Source organism: Tauraco erythrolophus, chromosome 10 (genome assembly GCF_009769465.1).
Source record: "Tauraco erythrolophus isolate bTauEry1 chromosome 10, bTauEry1.pri, whole genome shotgun sequence".
Lineage (NCBI taxonomy): Eukaryota > Metazoa > Chordata > Aves > Musophagiformes > Musophagidae > Tauraco > Tauraco erythrolophus.
In genome coordinates this window covers 8,020,086-8,033,675 of record NC_141474.1, presented here as the reverse complement: position 1 = coordinate 8,033,675, position 13,590 = coordinate 8,020,086, and the positions used below count along the sequence as shown (strand labels likewise).

The 13,590-nt window shown below is 42.6% G+C and overlaps 1 protein-coding gene across 2 annotated transcripts in view; it reads left to right on the top strand.

The window, feature by feature from the left end:
* The window catches only part of NOTCH2 (notch receptor 2), an 84,366-nt gene that overhangs the window by 61,070 nt on the left and 9,706 nt on the right, over positions 1-13,590 (top strand). For both annotated transcript variants that reach the window (XM_086617264.1, XM_086617266.1), the window contains 10 exons: positions 532-733; positions 3,293-3,446; positions 4,108-4,292; positions 5,124-5,256; positions 7,153-7,398; positions 9,395-9,507; positions 10,066-10,595; positions 11,370-11,717; positions 11,960-12,102; positions 12,943-13,153. In XM_086617264.1, the coding sequence (XP_086473390.1) occupies positions 532-733; positions 3,293-3,446; positions 4,108-4,292; positions 5,124-5,256; positions 7,153-7,398; positions 9,395-9,507; positions 10,066-10,595; positions 11,370-11,717; positions 11,960-12,102; positions 12,943-13,153 (2,265 nt within the window). The remainder of the gene's footprint in view (positions 1-531; positions 734-3,292; positions 3,447-4,107; positions 4,293-5,123; positions 5,257-7,152; positions 7,399-9,394; positions 9,508-10,065; positions 10,596-11,369; positions 11,718-11,959; positions 12,103-12,942; positions 13,154-13,590) is intronic.

The following is a 13,590-nucleotide window of genomic DNA, read 5'->3' as shown; positions in this document are numbered from 1 at the left end:
AAGAGGAGGAAGGGATTTAGCAATACCAATACTTTCACATAATTTCAATGAAGAACATGCTTGTGTTTTGCATGTTATGAACTTTTTCCTTGAGAACACATACTTGTGACTCCTTTGAAGCTTTAAAAAAAAGGCAAATTGTTTTGTTTCTCATAATTTGTAATACAATTGTAATTTGTAATAAAATTTGTATAAAACTTATCAGTTTGAGCAAACCACACGCCTACCTGGTACAGTACTGTTTGTGGTCACATAGAAGCTGGGAAGATTTCATTAAATAAGTTACCTCCATCACTAATGACTCATTGAAACTCTGCTTTTCTTTCTTCTTCTGCCAAGGTAAAAGACCGTGAGCTGGAGTCCCCTTGAATTGCTGTTATCTGGTTTATGTTTCTTCAGCAGGAACTTACCAGTGGTCAGAAGATCCTGTACTCTGGTCTTCTGTCTCGTATCAGTAATGTTTACATGCTGTTTTGGCTGTGAGCTAGTTGCATTTTGTCTCAGCTTACCCTTTTTCTCACTCTCTTGCAGCTCTTGTTTCAATGGAGGTACTTGTGTGGATGGGGTCAATTCCTTTACTTGCCAGTGTCCGGTGGGGTTTACAGGACCCTTCTGCCTCACAGAAATCAACGAGTGCGATTCACATCCTTGCTTGAACAAAGGCTCTTGCGTGGACAGCCTGGGCACGTACCGATGTATATGTCCTTTGGGCTATGCTGGGAAGAACTGTCAGGTGGGTGACGTTTTCTTGCCCATTTTGCACAGGGCACTGTTGTTTGAACTGTCCAACAGCAGAAGTGACCGGTTTAGATGTGAGGTACCAAACGTGGAAGAACGCTTGTTCTTTCAGTTCTGGTAAGAGGTGGTTGGCCCATTAGTTCTGGGAAAGGTAAGTCCAGCACCTCTGTCTGACAGAGCAGGTGGCCCCGTTCAAAACTCTGGAAATCCAAAGTGTCTGTTTGCAAGGAGGAGAAAAATGCTTGGTTATTTATGAGGACAGGTGTCATTGGAACTTTGTAGATTAGTTTTCCTCTTAGATGAAAAACAGCTGTTATCTTTGAAAATGGCTGCATTTCATTTGAAGCATAAAATTGTCCTGATTTGAAGGCAGAGTCCTGTATTAAAAAAAAACACAAAACAAAAAGCAGAATATCAGGCTGATTAGCAGGACTTTGATTTAACTGGTTTATTTTTTACAGGGAGTTGTAGTAAATTCTGGGTTGATTGTAGATTTTTTTCATAAGAAACTGCCAGAAAATGTTTTGGAGCAGTAACTGACATGATTGTCTTGTTCACAACCTCAATACAAAGCTCTAGCCTTACTTGCAGAATTAAGTTCAGTTAATTTACATTTTTCCACAATTGAGCATAGGAGCTGCAAACCCATACTGCAAATGACTGACTAGTACCTATTAAAAACTTTAAACTTGGCATATCGTACTGGAAACAGAATGCCGATTTAATTTTTCAAGTCAGAGTTTTTTATTTTTATTTTTATTCTGTGCTTATAAAAACAGCAAGAATGATTCGAGACTATTTCTAGCTTGGAAACAGTAAACACTATATTGGCTTCTCTCATGATTAGTCTGAGTGCTGCCATTTAAAAAAAAAAAAAATCTGTGAATTTCTTAAACTACTGGAAAACACTACAATTCTGTAAGAATTTTGCAACTGTCTTTCGTGCCAGGGTGTCTTTGTAAAGCAGTGGGTGTTAGAAGAAGCGTTTTAGAGGCAGTGGGGGAGGTGCTTTTCCAGAACCATGTTGCCAGACATTAAATTGTCAGGTCTGCTTCTAGGTATTGCTAATCGAGGAAGTGAATGCAAAGTAATGAAGTGATATAAAAAAGCAACCCCTCTGCTACCCTAATTACGCATTCTGGGCACACCACTTAAACCTCATTGGGAGAATTAGCATTGAGAGGGATCATAAAGTACTGTGAAGTTCAGTAGTTCCTCTTCTGTTATGTTTGCTTTGTTTTTACTTCAGAAAACGATTAATGTTCCTGTCCCCAAATTAAATGTTGTGAATTCTCAGAAAATCTGCTTTATGTTCGGAGAAGCTTAATCATAATGTATTACTCATTTTACGCGAGGAATCAGAACTTTCTAAATTTGAGTATTATTCAAAGCTGTGCTGGAGAGATTTACAGATTACAGCTACACTGTAGTTCTTGTTTTAGTGGTAAACTGGCTTGACCTAATTAGCAAAGCTAAATAAGCGGCACAAAATCAGACAATGATTCATAAGTTATAGAATTTGCATGTAAAACAGTCAACTACTCATTACAAATGCAGAAGCAAGAGGCTTGATGTTTTTCTTCTTCACGCTCAACTACATGTGATAAAACTTAATTCCAAGTTTCTTTTTGGTTGCCTGTGAAAGCACAGATTTTTCTACTTTAATTGTGAGGAGACAGTTTGCATCTGAAAAGCAGAACTTTCTGCAATTAAAATTGCATTTTACAGCCAAAATTCAGTACTACTTGCTTTAAAAACCTCATCCTTCCCTCAAGTCAGCTTGAAATCAATCAAATAGCTATATTACTTTGAAGACTTAAGTGCTCAAAAAGGAAATGGTGGTTAGTGACTGGTTTATATTAGGTCAGACAGAGTTATTTTGGGTCCTCAATCCTCTTTCATATGGTGATTTACTGAGTTTTAGTCTCTTTGTTTGGAAACTATTTTTTTTTATGTAAGGAATCAAGAAAAGCAGTATACTTTGGCCCATCTTCAGTGCATAAAACAGTTGTGGGGTTTCAATTGAATCTCAGAACACAGGAGAACTTAGAGACCGTGCAAGAGCAAATGGGGCCAAATGCAGGTATGGTGAGCTAATGACAAACAGGAAACACAAAGATCAAAATGTGGAACATGTCTGTCATCCTCAAAAACCAGTGAAGATGGGGGGAGTTTGGGAGAAGAAACGGCTCCTGTTACTCTTGATAGCTGGAAGCCTCCTATTAATGTGAAACAAGAAGCCTAGTCTGAGATAAAACTGAATTTTCTCAAACCCAGCCAGTCTGAGATTCCTCTGCATAGCAAGGTGTGAGGATCAACTTACTTTTGAAATTATATTGCCATCTGGGGTTTACTTGCCTGTACATTTTCTTGAGACTGTTAGTGAAACACCTGGCTTAGACTTGGGAAGTACTGTCCCCTTCTTTCCAAGTGCCACGTGGAACCAATTTCGCAGAGCTTCCTTTCTTTGCTTCTTGAACTTGTACCCTGAGTAGTGTTTCCTCCTGTTGTGTTTGCCACTTATCACATTGTGGGTTTTTTTTTTTCCCTCCAGGCGCTTATGGATCTGTGCAGCAAGTCTCCCTGTAAGAATAAAGGCACGTGTGTTCAGAGTGGAGCCCAGACTCAATGCGTCTGTCCATCTGGCTGGACTGGTGCTTACTGCGATGTGCCCAACGTCTCATGTCAAGTGGCAGCTTCACAAAGGGGTAAATAAGCATCCTCTGTGCTTTAACTGAAAACATTTCCCCTTGCATCATTAATCTGCGCCTCCTTTCTCCATATGCCTGTGAACACAAAACGCGTTGGAAATCCCAGAAAGCTTTGTCTCTAGGTGGTTGATCGTGGTCACTTCTAAGCTTAAAAAAAAAATCTCTCTGCAAGTTTGTATTTGGGAGTCAAGGCTTTCCTGATTCTCCCTGACGTTAGCTCAGGCTAATGGACAGCATCATGCCATTTTCAGTCCAGGAAATCCAAGCAAACAGGTTCACTGTTGAAGGAGAAGGGTGTCAAGCTCCAATACCTTTTGCAGACTTTCTAGGTAGGAACGTTGAACCTTTGCGTTGCAACAGTATCATTTTAGAGACCTGCATTTACCAGCCAGTGTTGAAATAATGCAGCAATACAAATAATTTATGCCAGTGTTATACATATGTCAGTATGCTGATGTTCCAAAGGGAACAGAGCAGAGACTTTATTCAGAAGCCAGATTTGGCTCTGACTCACTATAATTTAGAGAGTAACTCTTCAGTCTTTCAGTTTCAAGTTTTCAGTTTGTTGGGTATAGCCGTACGCATTCCTGGCTGAGCTACCAACACTGATGGCAAGAGTGTTTTACGTGTTTGCTCACTTTATTTAATTTTGTTTCAGGGCTCGCAGTGGACCAGTTGTGCCAGCACTCTGGTCGTTGCTTCAATGTTGGAAACACGCACTACTGTCAGTGCCAGGTGGGTTACACTGGCAGCTACTGTGAGGTGCAGCTGAACGAGTGTGACTCCAGCCCCTGCCAGAACGGTGCTACCTGCCGGGATCACCTGGGTGGATACCAGTGCGAGGTAAGGCATGGTGGTTTAGTAGGAAGAGGTCTAAATATTTAGAGCATTGTAATGCAAAGGAATCAAAAGAAATCAGAAACACATGCAAGCGGTAGAATAGCTTCAAAGAGGAGAAAAAAGCAACCTGAACCTGGAAAGAATTTTTAATTTAGCTGTGGCAGAAGCAGTGCTCCTGAGAGGCTTTTAAGACTGAATTAGAGGCATAATCGTAAGGAGATGTGGTTGATAAGCTTTTGAACTCCTTGCCTCTTAGGATACGGAGCTCTTATCTTTTGCTCGAGATGTGGTTTACGTTAAAATAGATGTAGAATGTGTTAAAGGAATGTTGTATTCTTCCTATTGGATGGGCAAAGTATTCTTTGCCTCTCCAGGTGGGAGCTGCCTTCCACTGCTTTCCGTTTCCTACAGCTGATGGCAGAGAGCAGTGTAGGCCATGAGATTATGGTATATCAACCTTCCTAAGCTTTTCTGAATGGTAGAACACCTTGGAAGCTCATGCCCAAAAGGAAAGGATGAGTTTTATGAAACCTTAAGTTAAAACTATTAAGCCAATCTCAGTGCTAAAGAGTGTCAGGATTTGATGGCTGTATTTTGCAGGAATAAAGTCACGCAAATTCAAACAGGCGGTGTGCTGTTGAGTAGTCACATGGTCAAGTTGTGTGCTTAAGCCGGCTGGCTGTGCAGCCCTTGAAATCACTGGCAGTTGTCTAGCTACAAAGGCAGTCATAGTCTGTCCCATTGAGGGTTTGTTTTGTCTGTGTTAGCCTTTCTCAGATGTCTGCTAATGTATCTGTTAGGAGAAGATTGTTCACACTTATTTTTTACTGGCAGTGTGTGCCTGGATACCAGGGTGTCAACTGTGAATATGAAGTGGATGAATGCCAGTTTCAGCCCTGCCAGAATGGAGGAACATGTATAGACCTCGTTGATCATTTCAAGTGCTCCTGTCCACCAGGAACTCGGGGTATGAAACTCAGCTATTAAGTGAATGTTACAAGAGTGAATTTTCCTTTCTAATACTGGTTTCATGACACAGAGTCTAAAGGGAATGCGTTGTTTTCTTTGAAGAACGTTCCCAAAGTGCGCTGAATCCCTTGAGATACATATTTTCTCTTTAAAAATAAATGCTACATTTTTTTCCCCTTATTTTTTTTTTTTTTGTCTTTTAAAGGAATAGGTCATGACAGTGTCCTTTGGGAATGTATGATCCGTCTTTGGCGATGGGGATGGACTAGATTACCATTAAGGTCTCTCCTAACCCTCTCTGATTTGATACAGTAAATCCAAGGTTTCTTTTTGGCTAAGAAGCTATGAAATACGGAGAAAACTTGCTTAGCTCTTGCATGATTTGCAGTGTCCTTTACTTGTTTAAATTTTGGCTCTGCATTGTCCTCTGTCCTGGAGTCTTTTGTGGAAAAGAAGTTTGGTGCCTCTAGGCTATCTTAAACTATTTCAGCAAATCTGAGCTCTTTTAATAAAAGCTTTTTGTTAAAAGAAAAGTCCACAGTTACATAATGATGTTTTTCAGTAAGTGCGATTCCACAGCCTGTTTAATGTCATGTTTCTTGAAACCTAACCCTCTGTTTCCCGATTATATCTGACCTGATGGCCCTGACTTCTACATTTGAAAATATTCAGGCTTTGCACACTTTAGCCCATCAGTGAATGCTTTCTCACTTGACTTTTTTTAAAGTTTATTCTTAAGTCAGTTAAAGATGTTACGTTCCTCTGAACTTACTTTTTCCTTCTGAAGTCTGGATAAGTGTTTATTTCATTGTGAATCATTGTGTTAGCAATTCTTCGTGTATTGTTGTTAATTTGATCCTCCAATTTAAAAAAAAAGAAGTTGCTTCTTATGTCTCTACATCAAAGTCTGTATTTATGTACCAATTTCTGCATTGCCCAGAGTTTCTGTGTTGTACTAGAGCACCCATCCTCCTTTGAGAGGTTACGAATGTATTGCTTTTAATTCTTCAGTCTGTATTTATTGAGATTAATTACTTTTTGGATGTGACAAATTTTTTTGGTAAATGAAAGGAATTAGAAATTTACAATTACTTACGATGTCAAAACTTAGCTTTTGTCCCTGGCCTGATTACTGATCCCAGTGTAAGCGTCCTCCATGTTTAGGTGAATGGCTTTACTTGCTCCAGATAAATCAACGGTATTAACGGACAAATAACCCTGCTCAGCGTACTCTCTGTCCCTTTTTATCCATTATACTGTGTGGTGAAGGCGGAACCTGTACCAGACAATGTTTCTTTAAAGGGAACCCCATAGGGAGAGGGAGAAGCTGCTACGCCTAGCCAGTGTTGAGAGCTTACTGTAGGTCCCCAGAAGTCAAACTGCAGGAATGGCGTGCTGGCCAAGGAATCCGTGTTTTATCACAGTTGCTTTTCTGTTGTTTTGTTGTTGCTTGTTTTAATGATGTTGCTACAAATGCTTTTGGCCAAGTTTTGGGGTTACCGCCAAGTTAAATGAATGGTGGGAAGCTCCGAGCCTTGCAGGGGCAGCACGGGGCTTTCAGGCTGTGTTCGGATGCAGGGCTAAATTGAGTGCATCTTTTTTTGTTCTGTTTTATTTTCATGTTTTTAATTATGCCCTTAAATTAAGTCAAGCCTGAAAGCTGCTAAATACCAGTGTGACCTACCATTGAGAACAGTCTGGATCTGAAACACATGCTCCCTAGGTCTGAGCTAAGGCGCTCTGTCTGCAGGGGCTGTGGGCTGCATTAAGTTGGGATCCTTACCTGTTTATATCTGGGACTGTGTGAGACATGGTCTTAAAACTTGATGAGCAATGTAGGAAATGAGGCCATGACACCATATCCTCAAATTGTTACTTTTTACTGCCTTGACAGGCCGTTTGTGTGAGGAGAACGTCGATGACTGTGTTTCGGACTCAGGAGTACCCCGCTGCTTTCATGGAGGGCAGTGCATTGACCAGATCGGGGGCTACAGCTGTGTTTGCCTCCCAGGCTTTGCAGGCGAGCGATGTGAGGGAGATATCAATGAATGCCTCTCTAATCCTTGTAACCCTCGTGGAAGTCTGGACTGTGTTCAGCTGATAAATGATTATACATGCATCTGTCGTAGTGCTTTTACTGGTGAGTATGCGTAAACATGCTTCCAATTTCAGAGTAATATCTTGAAAAACGGTCATTCTTTCCCTTTCTGGCAGTCCTGTTATCTAGTCACTTCCCTTTACAATATCTGATTGTTGCCCCACACCATGTCTCAGTTTTTAAACCAATCTTTCTCTTAAACCTTCTAAGAAATTTGGCTTCCAGAGCTGTCTCAGACAAAGGAATCTCCTGAGACACTTGGCTGCCAGGACTTTTTTTCTGTGTTACTTTTCTCTCCTTCATCATTTCACATTTCTAATATTGGAAGTGTAACTGTTCACATGTCAGCTTCTCCATGGCTTTTCCTTTTGCAAAGCAGCATATGAATTTTCGCTATAAATCGGTGTCATGGTATCCATGATAAGCTTTTGGCCTCCTTTTCTACTCCTCACTCCGTTTCTTCCTTACATTGGTGATGTGGTCAGGATGGAAATACTTTATGTGTAGACAGACTGTACATTCCTAGCTTAGTGATGTGATCCTTCCACAGTCCAACTTTGAATGACAACTTTGTAAGAATTTCACACTGCACAAACTTGTCTCACTCTCTCTAGATCTCTTCTGTGTTAGTATTGCTGCTATTCTGCTTTCTGCCTCCCACTGCGTATAAGTTTGGGCTTAATAGTCTCCAGATGTGTCTTAGCTTTCAGCTTTTCAGTTTCCTTGTCAGTTTGACTTCTTATGTATTCAGTTTTCCTCCGTTAAAACCTTTCCCTTTCCCTGCTTACCAGTGACCTTCTGTGCACGCTTTACCAGTAGTTTTTACTCTATTTTTTTTCTTAAAATTTAAAGATGCTGTGATTTTCCACTAAATTTGTGATTGTCAGATGCAAAGAAAACACAAGGAGATACATCTGAAGAATTCATGCAGTAGTTTTTGAATGCATTACTTAGACTGACAGAAGAAGTTTCTAAAAGAGCGACATATGAGGGGAAGTGGAGCCAGGCTAGCTAGTGGGACACTGGTGCAGGTCAACAGATAGGTTTATATTTAAGCCCGTCTGTTAAGCTTGCTTTTATGAAGTATGCCTCATGCTGCTTCTGGCTCTCATGGAAGGGTTGCTGGAACTTGCAGCGTGGGGAGTGCAGACCTGCACCCCAGGAGGAGCGGTGCTGCTATGTCTCAGACATGAAATCTGTCTGGAAACGTTTGGCACAGAGGGGAAGCATGCTTCTTCCTCTAGCTGTTCGTCTTCTGTGCATTCCACATTGACCCTTCTGCCTGGGAGGGGACAGGGTTGCTTTGCTGTGGTTTGTGACTGATAGGATGCCAGGACTCCGTGGGCCATCCTGCCCTGTCTGCTCCTGTCTGCGAGCAGTCGGTCTTGGCTGCACATGTGTGGAGACTTCTATTAATTTTTTCCTAGGGGGTCCAAGTCATGTTTAGGTCATCCTCATCTTTTTAAAGTCTGGTGTCAGAGTTTGACTCTGGGAGCTGCTGCAAATGCTAGTCAGTGCAGTAAGACGTCTCTGTCAAGCTAATCAGTCTGAGGAGAGTCTGCCTGCTTGTCCTATTCACTCTTGTTGCATCTGGTCCTGAGGGTTGTTCGTTCATGGTTAGAGTGTGATTTGCCTTTGAACTGATTGAGCATCTCCCAAAAAGTAAAGAAGTCCTAGGACTCCCAAATAGATGTGGTACAGCAGCTTCAGCCTCTGTGCCTGGATGACTTGGGGGTGACAGCAGCGTATTCTATCTTCTTGCTGGGTCGCACATATTCTTGAGGAAGCAGACGCGGTGGGCTGTCTCCAAGTACCCCTCGTGGATTCTAGGGTTGTGCCTTCCTCTACTGCTACTTAGGCAGCTACTTAGAGAACATGTGTTATCTGAAGAGGTGTGCCCTACTGTTCTGAGGGGAGGGTCTTACTGGAACGTTAGGTTTGTTGGCTGTTCAGTGGAGCGTTTTGCTTTGTGATGTCTTTTTGATGTGCGTGCACACACGTTTCTCTGCTCTCTTCCTCCTGTGTGTCTACATCTCAGGTCGTCACTGTGAGAGTGTGATAGACATGTGTCCCCGGAAGCCTTGTCAGAATGGAGGTACCTGTGCCGTTGCCAGCAATATGCCAGATGGGTTCATCTGCCAGTGTCCTCCGGTAAGCATTGTGTCCTGGGACTGAATTGCCTGCCTCAGCTATGCAGTTCTGTGGCTGTAGTCTCCTTAGTTTCACTGGTCCACTGCAGGTGAAGGTTATATTTTCTGTACTACTTGCAAAGCTGTGTCCTTGAACACTCTTTACCCACATCCTTTGGTTTATCTACTCAGCTGGGAAACCCAGGGCTTCCAGATGCACTAGGAGAGTGATGTTGCCTGTTGTTACCTCAAACAATTCTGCTGTTGAGGCAGGCTTTTCTGTCTTAAACCTAGCATTAAATTTCAACAATTTTTTTGCTATCCTGTGCTTACTGTGAGATTCCTCTTGTTCATGACTCTTCTATAGTTCATTTCAAAATTTAATGGAGCCTTATAAGTTCCTGGTTTATCCCTGAGGCTGAATCTAGAAAATCATAGCTCCTGCAATAAGGCTAGAGGAATTATGAGAGGGAAAGGGTTTTCATGTGTGACACCTTGCCTTCAGCCCTCAGAGCATTGAAGAATAATTTTGTGAGCCTGGTCGTTTTGCCTTTTTTTTTTTTTTTTTTTTTACCTACAGGGTTATTCTGGAGCAAAATGTGAGTTCAGCAGCCACAGTACTTGTGGGCATGTGAAATGCAAGAAGGGTGAGCAGTGCATCCAGACATCTTCTGGTCCACGGTGCTATTGCCCCAAGCTGTCTGTGGGAGAGGAATGCCAGACAAATACTGGTTGTGCCAGTGCCCCCTGCCAGAATGGTGGAAGCTGCCACCCTCATTCTCAGCCTCCTTACTATTATTGTCAGTGCCCTGTTCACACCCAAGGCAGCCAGTGTGAACAGCCTGTAACTTTCAGCCCAGAGCCCCGAGGATGTTTGGATTCCCAGTGTGCAGAAAAAGCAAAAGATGGCTATTGCGATGAAGACTGTAACACTCATGCCTGCCAGTGGGATGGAGGCGACTGCTCCCTGACAATGGAAGATCCTTGGGCCAACTGCTCCTCTTCATTGCGCTGCTGGATGCTCTTCAATGAAGAGTGTGACGAGTTCTGCAACACACCCGAGTGCCTGTTTGACAACTTCGAATGTCAGCAAAATAGCAAAACGTGCAAGTAAGGCTTGATCCTGAGAACGGTTTCTCTGTGTCACTAACGTGTCTCCCGCTCGCGCTTTCAGTAGATGGTACGCTTCATGCCTGCTGCTCCCATCTCTTTTGTTGTTTCTGTTACTGGTCCTTGCCCTTGCTGAAAGCTTGGCATCAAGGGGTTTCTGCTGCTTCATGTACTTTTTGACTATTTTTGGAAAGAAGTTCTGGAATTTGTATGCTGTGAACTAAGTTGATAGCCTGAGCAATGGTAATGTGTTAACCTGCTTGATGGATATGCCCTGCTTTCTGTGAAAATGTAAATAGGAGGCATTTCACCTTGTACTAGATTTTAATAGTACTGCCTCTTATCTTGAATTTCACTCCATACCAGCACTACTTGTATTTTTATCCCAGCTGTATTTGCTACCTCTGAATGTGTTTTCTAGCTTGTCATGGCACTTCTTTCTCTTCAGTTATTTGTGATAAATGCTACAGCTTTGCTGCGATGATTCTTCCTTGGTGAGGCAGGAAGTGTTATAGCTTTATCTTAGTAAACAGAACAAGCAGTTCTCTTCCACTGGTACCAGAATCGAAGCACATGTTCTTGGGCTGTTCTGTGCTTCCCTGCCAGATTTGCAAGCTTATCCTGGAGTTATATTTCTTCTCCTTATATCTTGAATGAGTGTTATTTCACCTCAAATGATTATGAATAGTGTAAGACCTTGGCCCCTAGACTGCAGGTATACTGTACAGAATGCTTGTGTCCTATATGCTGCCTGTAACCCTTTCACTGTTCTAGGTATGACAAGTATTGTGCAGATCACTACGCTGATGGCCGCTGTGACCAGGGCTGTAATAGCGAGGAGTGTGGCTGGGATGGTCTGGACTGTGCTGGTGACAAAGCTGAGAAGCTGGCAGAAGGGACCCTAATCATTGTGGTCTTGATGCCCCCCGACCAGCTGCTGGGTGATGTTCGCAGCTTTTTGCGCACTTTGGGAACAATCCTGCACACCAACCTCAGAATCAAGCTGGACTCCCAGGGAAACCCCATGGTATTCCCATACTATGGGGAGAAATCAGCAGTACGAAGTCGACGATCACTTGTGGTCATTCGCAAGCGCAGAGAACTAGAGCAAGAGGTCATTGGGTGAGTGGATGCCTTTGTGTTCCTCTGGCCTTGTTATGGTAGCTCTTGCTTGTAGGTGTCTGGGTCGTTCTGGACCTTCTAGGGCTGTAGCCTGTGTTTTTTACGGGAAAGTGTAGAGCTACTGCAACTGCCAAATTCAGTGCTGGGCTGGAAAGATTAACTTAAAAGTCTGCAGTTTAACCTAGTGCTTTAGCAAAAGTTTCTATTGCTGACTTTTGTGCCCTCTTACTGTGTCTATGCAGCACCAGGGTGTTCCTGGAGATTGACAACCGTCAGTGTGCAGAGGATTCGGAGCAATGCTTTCAGAACACAGAAGCTGCTGCAGCCCTGTTAGCTGCTCAGGCCATCAAGGGCATGTTGCCCTATCCTTTCGTATCTGTCCAAAGTAAGTCACAGCAGAGGGAAAATTGCTTGTGAAGGAAGGCAGTCAGTGAACTTGGGCTTGCAAAATGCATGCTCAGATTATTGCTCATCATCTTAATAGGTCTCACTGTTCAGTATGGTTTCTGGGAGCTAACTTACTCGTCCCTAGTTATAGAAGTATGTATGGGCAATACACTTACTCTGCTCTGAGGGGACACCTGATTAGTAAGGCAGGGTATTTAAGTTTGGAGCCTAGTCATTTTAATACATACAGAAGCAGTAATCCCTCATGTGCTGCAGCAGTGTGCCACACACTGGGGTGATCTTGTCTGCACTAAAAACCATTCATGTGCTCTAACCCATGAATGCAATTAAAAAGGTGCCATAGAGAGAAAGGGTGGGGGACATTACTCAGTCTATCAGATGTTTTCTCCTCTGGCAATATGTCATTCCCTTGATTTCTGCTCCCCTCTCCCTCAGTCTGAGGCTCAGCTGCAACCTCATACTAGATTGGCAGTATCACTATTCCTAGTTAGGTCGTGCTCATATCTTTACGTAGATCGGCGCTCTTTGCGCTGATTCAGGGTGGCTGCCTTCAGCCAGAAGGACTCTTGAGGAAGGAGCAAGATCTTCAGTAAAAAAATATTTCGAGAAACAAGATCAAGGGAAGCCAGAAAGACAGGATGTATTCTTACAACGGTTGCAGCAGAGCCTAAATTTCCTCAAGCCTTTGCTCTAAACGCATCACAGTATAGAGAAAATACACTCTCTGTGGGGAAGACAGTGGGAAAAGAAAGTATGTAGATGGAAGAGCCTTGTCTCCACTTCGTTAATCTCATTGTATTTTAACTGGAACTTTTAGGTGAACCCTTGTTACCACCGAAGACCCAGTTACTTTACCTACTTGCTGTGGCAGCTTTGATCATCCTCTTAATCCTTCTCTTGGGTGTGATGATGGCAAAGCGTAAGCGCAAACATGGTTCACTGTGGCTCCCAGAGGGCTTTATTCTGCGCAGGGATCCTAGTAATCATAAACGCAGAGAGCCAGTTGGAGAAGATGCTGTTGGACTCAAGTAAGTTTGCGTTTAAGCCACTGACAGTGTGTTTATTAGTGTGTTAGAGGATTTTTGAGAACATGGTGTACAAATCTTTCATTAAAGGCGCTTAACTCCATAGAGAAAGCTGCCTTTTAAACCAGAACTTCTTAGGCTGTTTCTCTAAATTTTTATTACATCTGTTTTGGATAGAAAAACTTTAGTTAACTGTAATCTATAAAATGCTACTGGAATAGGCTGCCCAGGGAGGTGGTTGAGTCCCCATCCCTGGATGTGTTTAAGAATAGGGTGGATGATCTACTTAGGGATGTGGTTTGATGGGGATTAGGGACGGTTGGACTCAATGATCTCTGACGTCTTTTCCAACCTAGAAATCTATGAAATCTATGAAATTTGATCTCCTGGTTGTGTTTGGTTTTCTGACACTCTGTTTAGTTCAGTAGTTAGGTACTGTT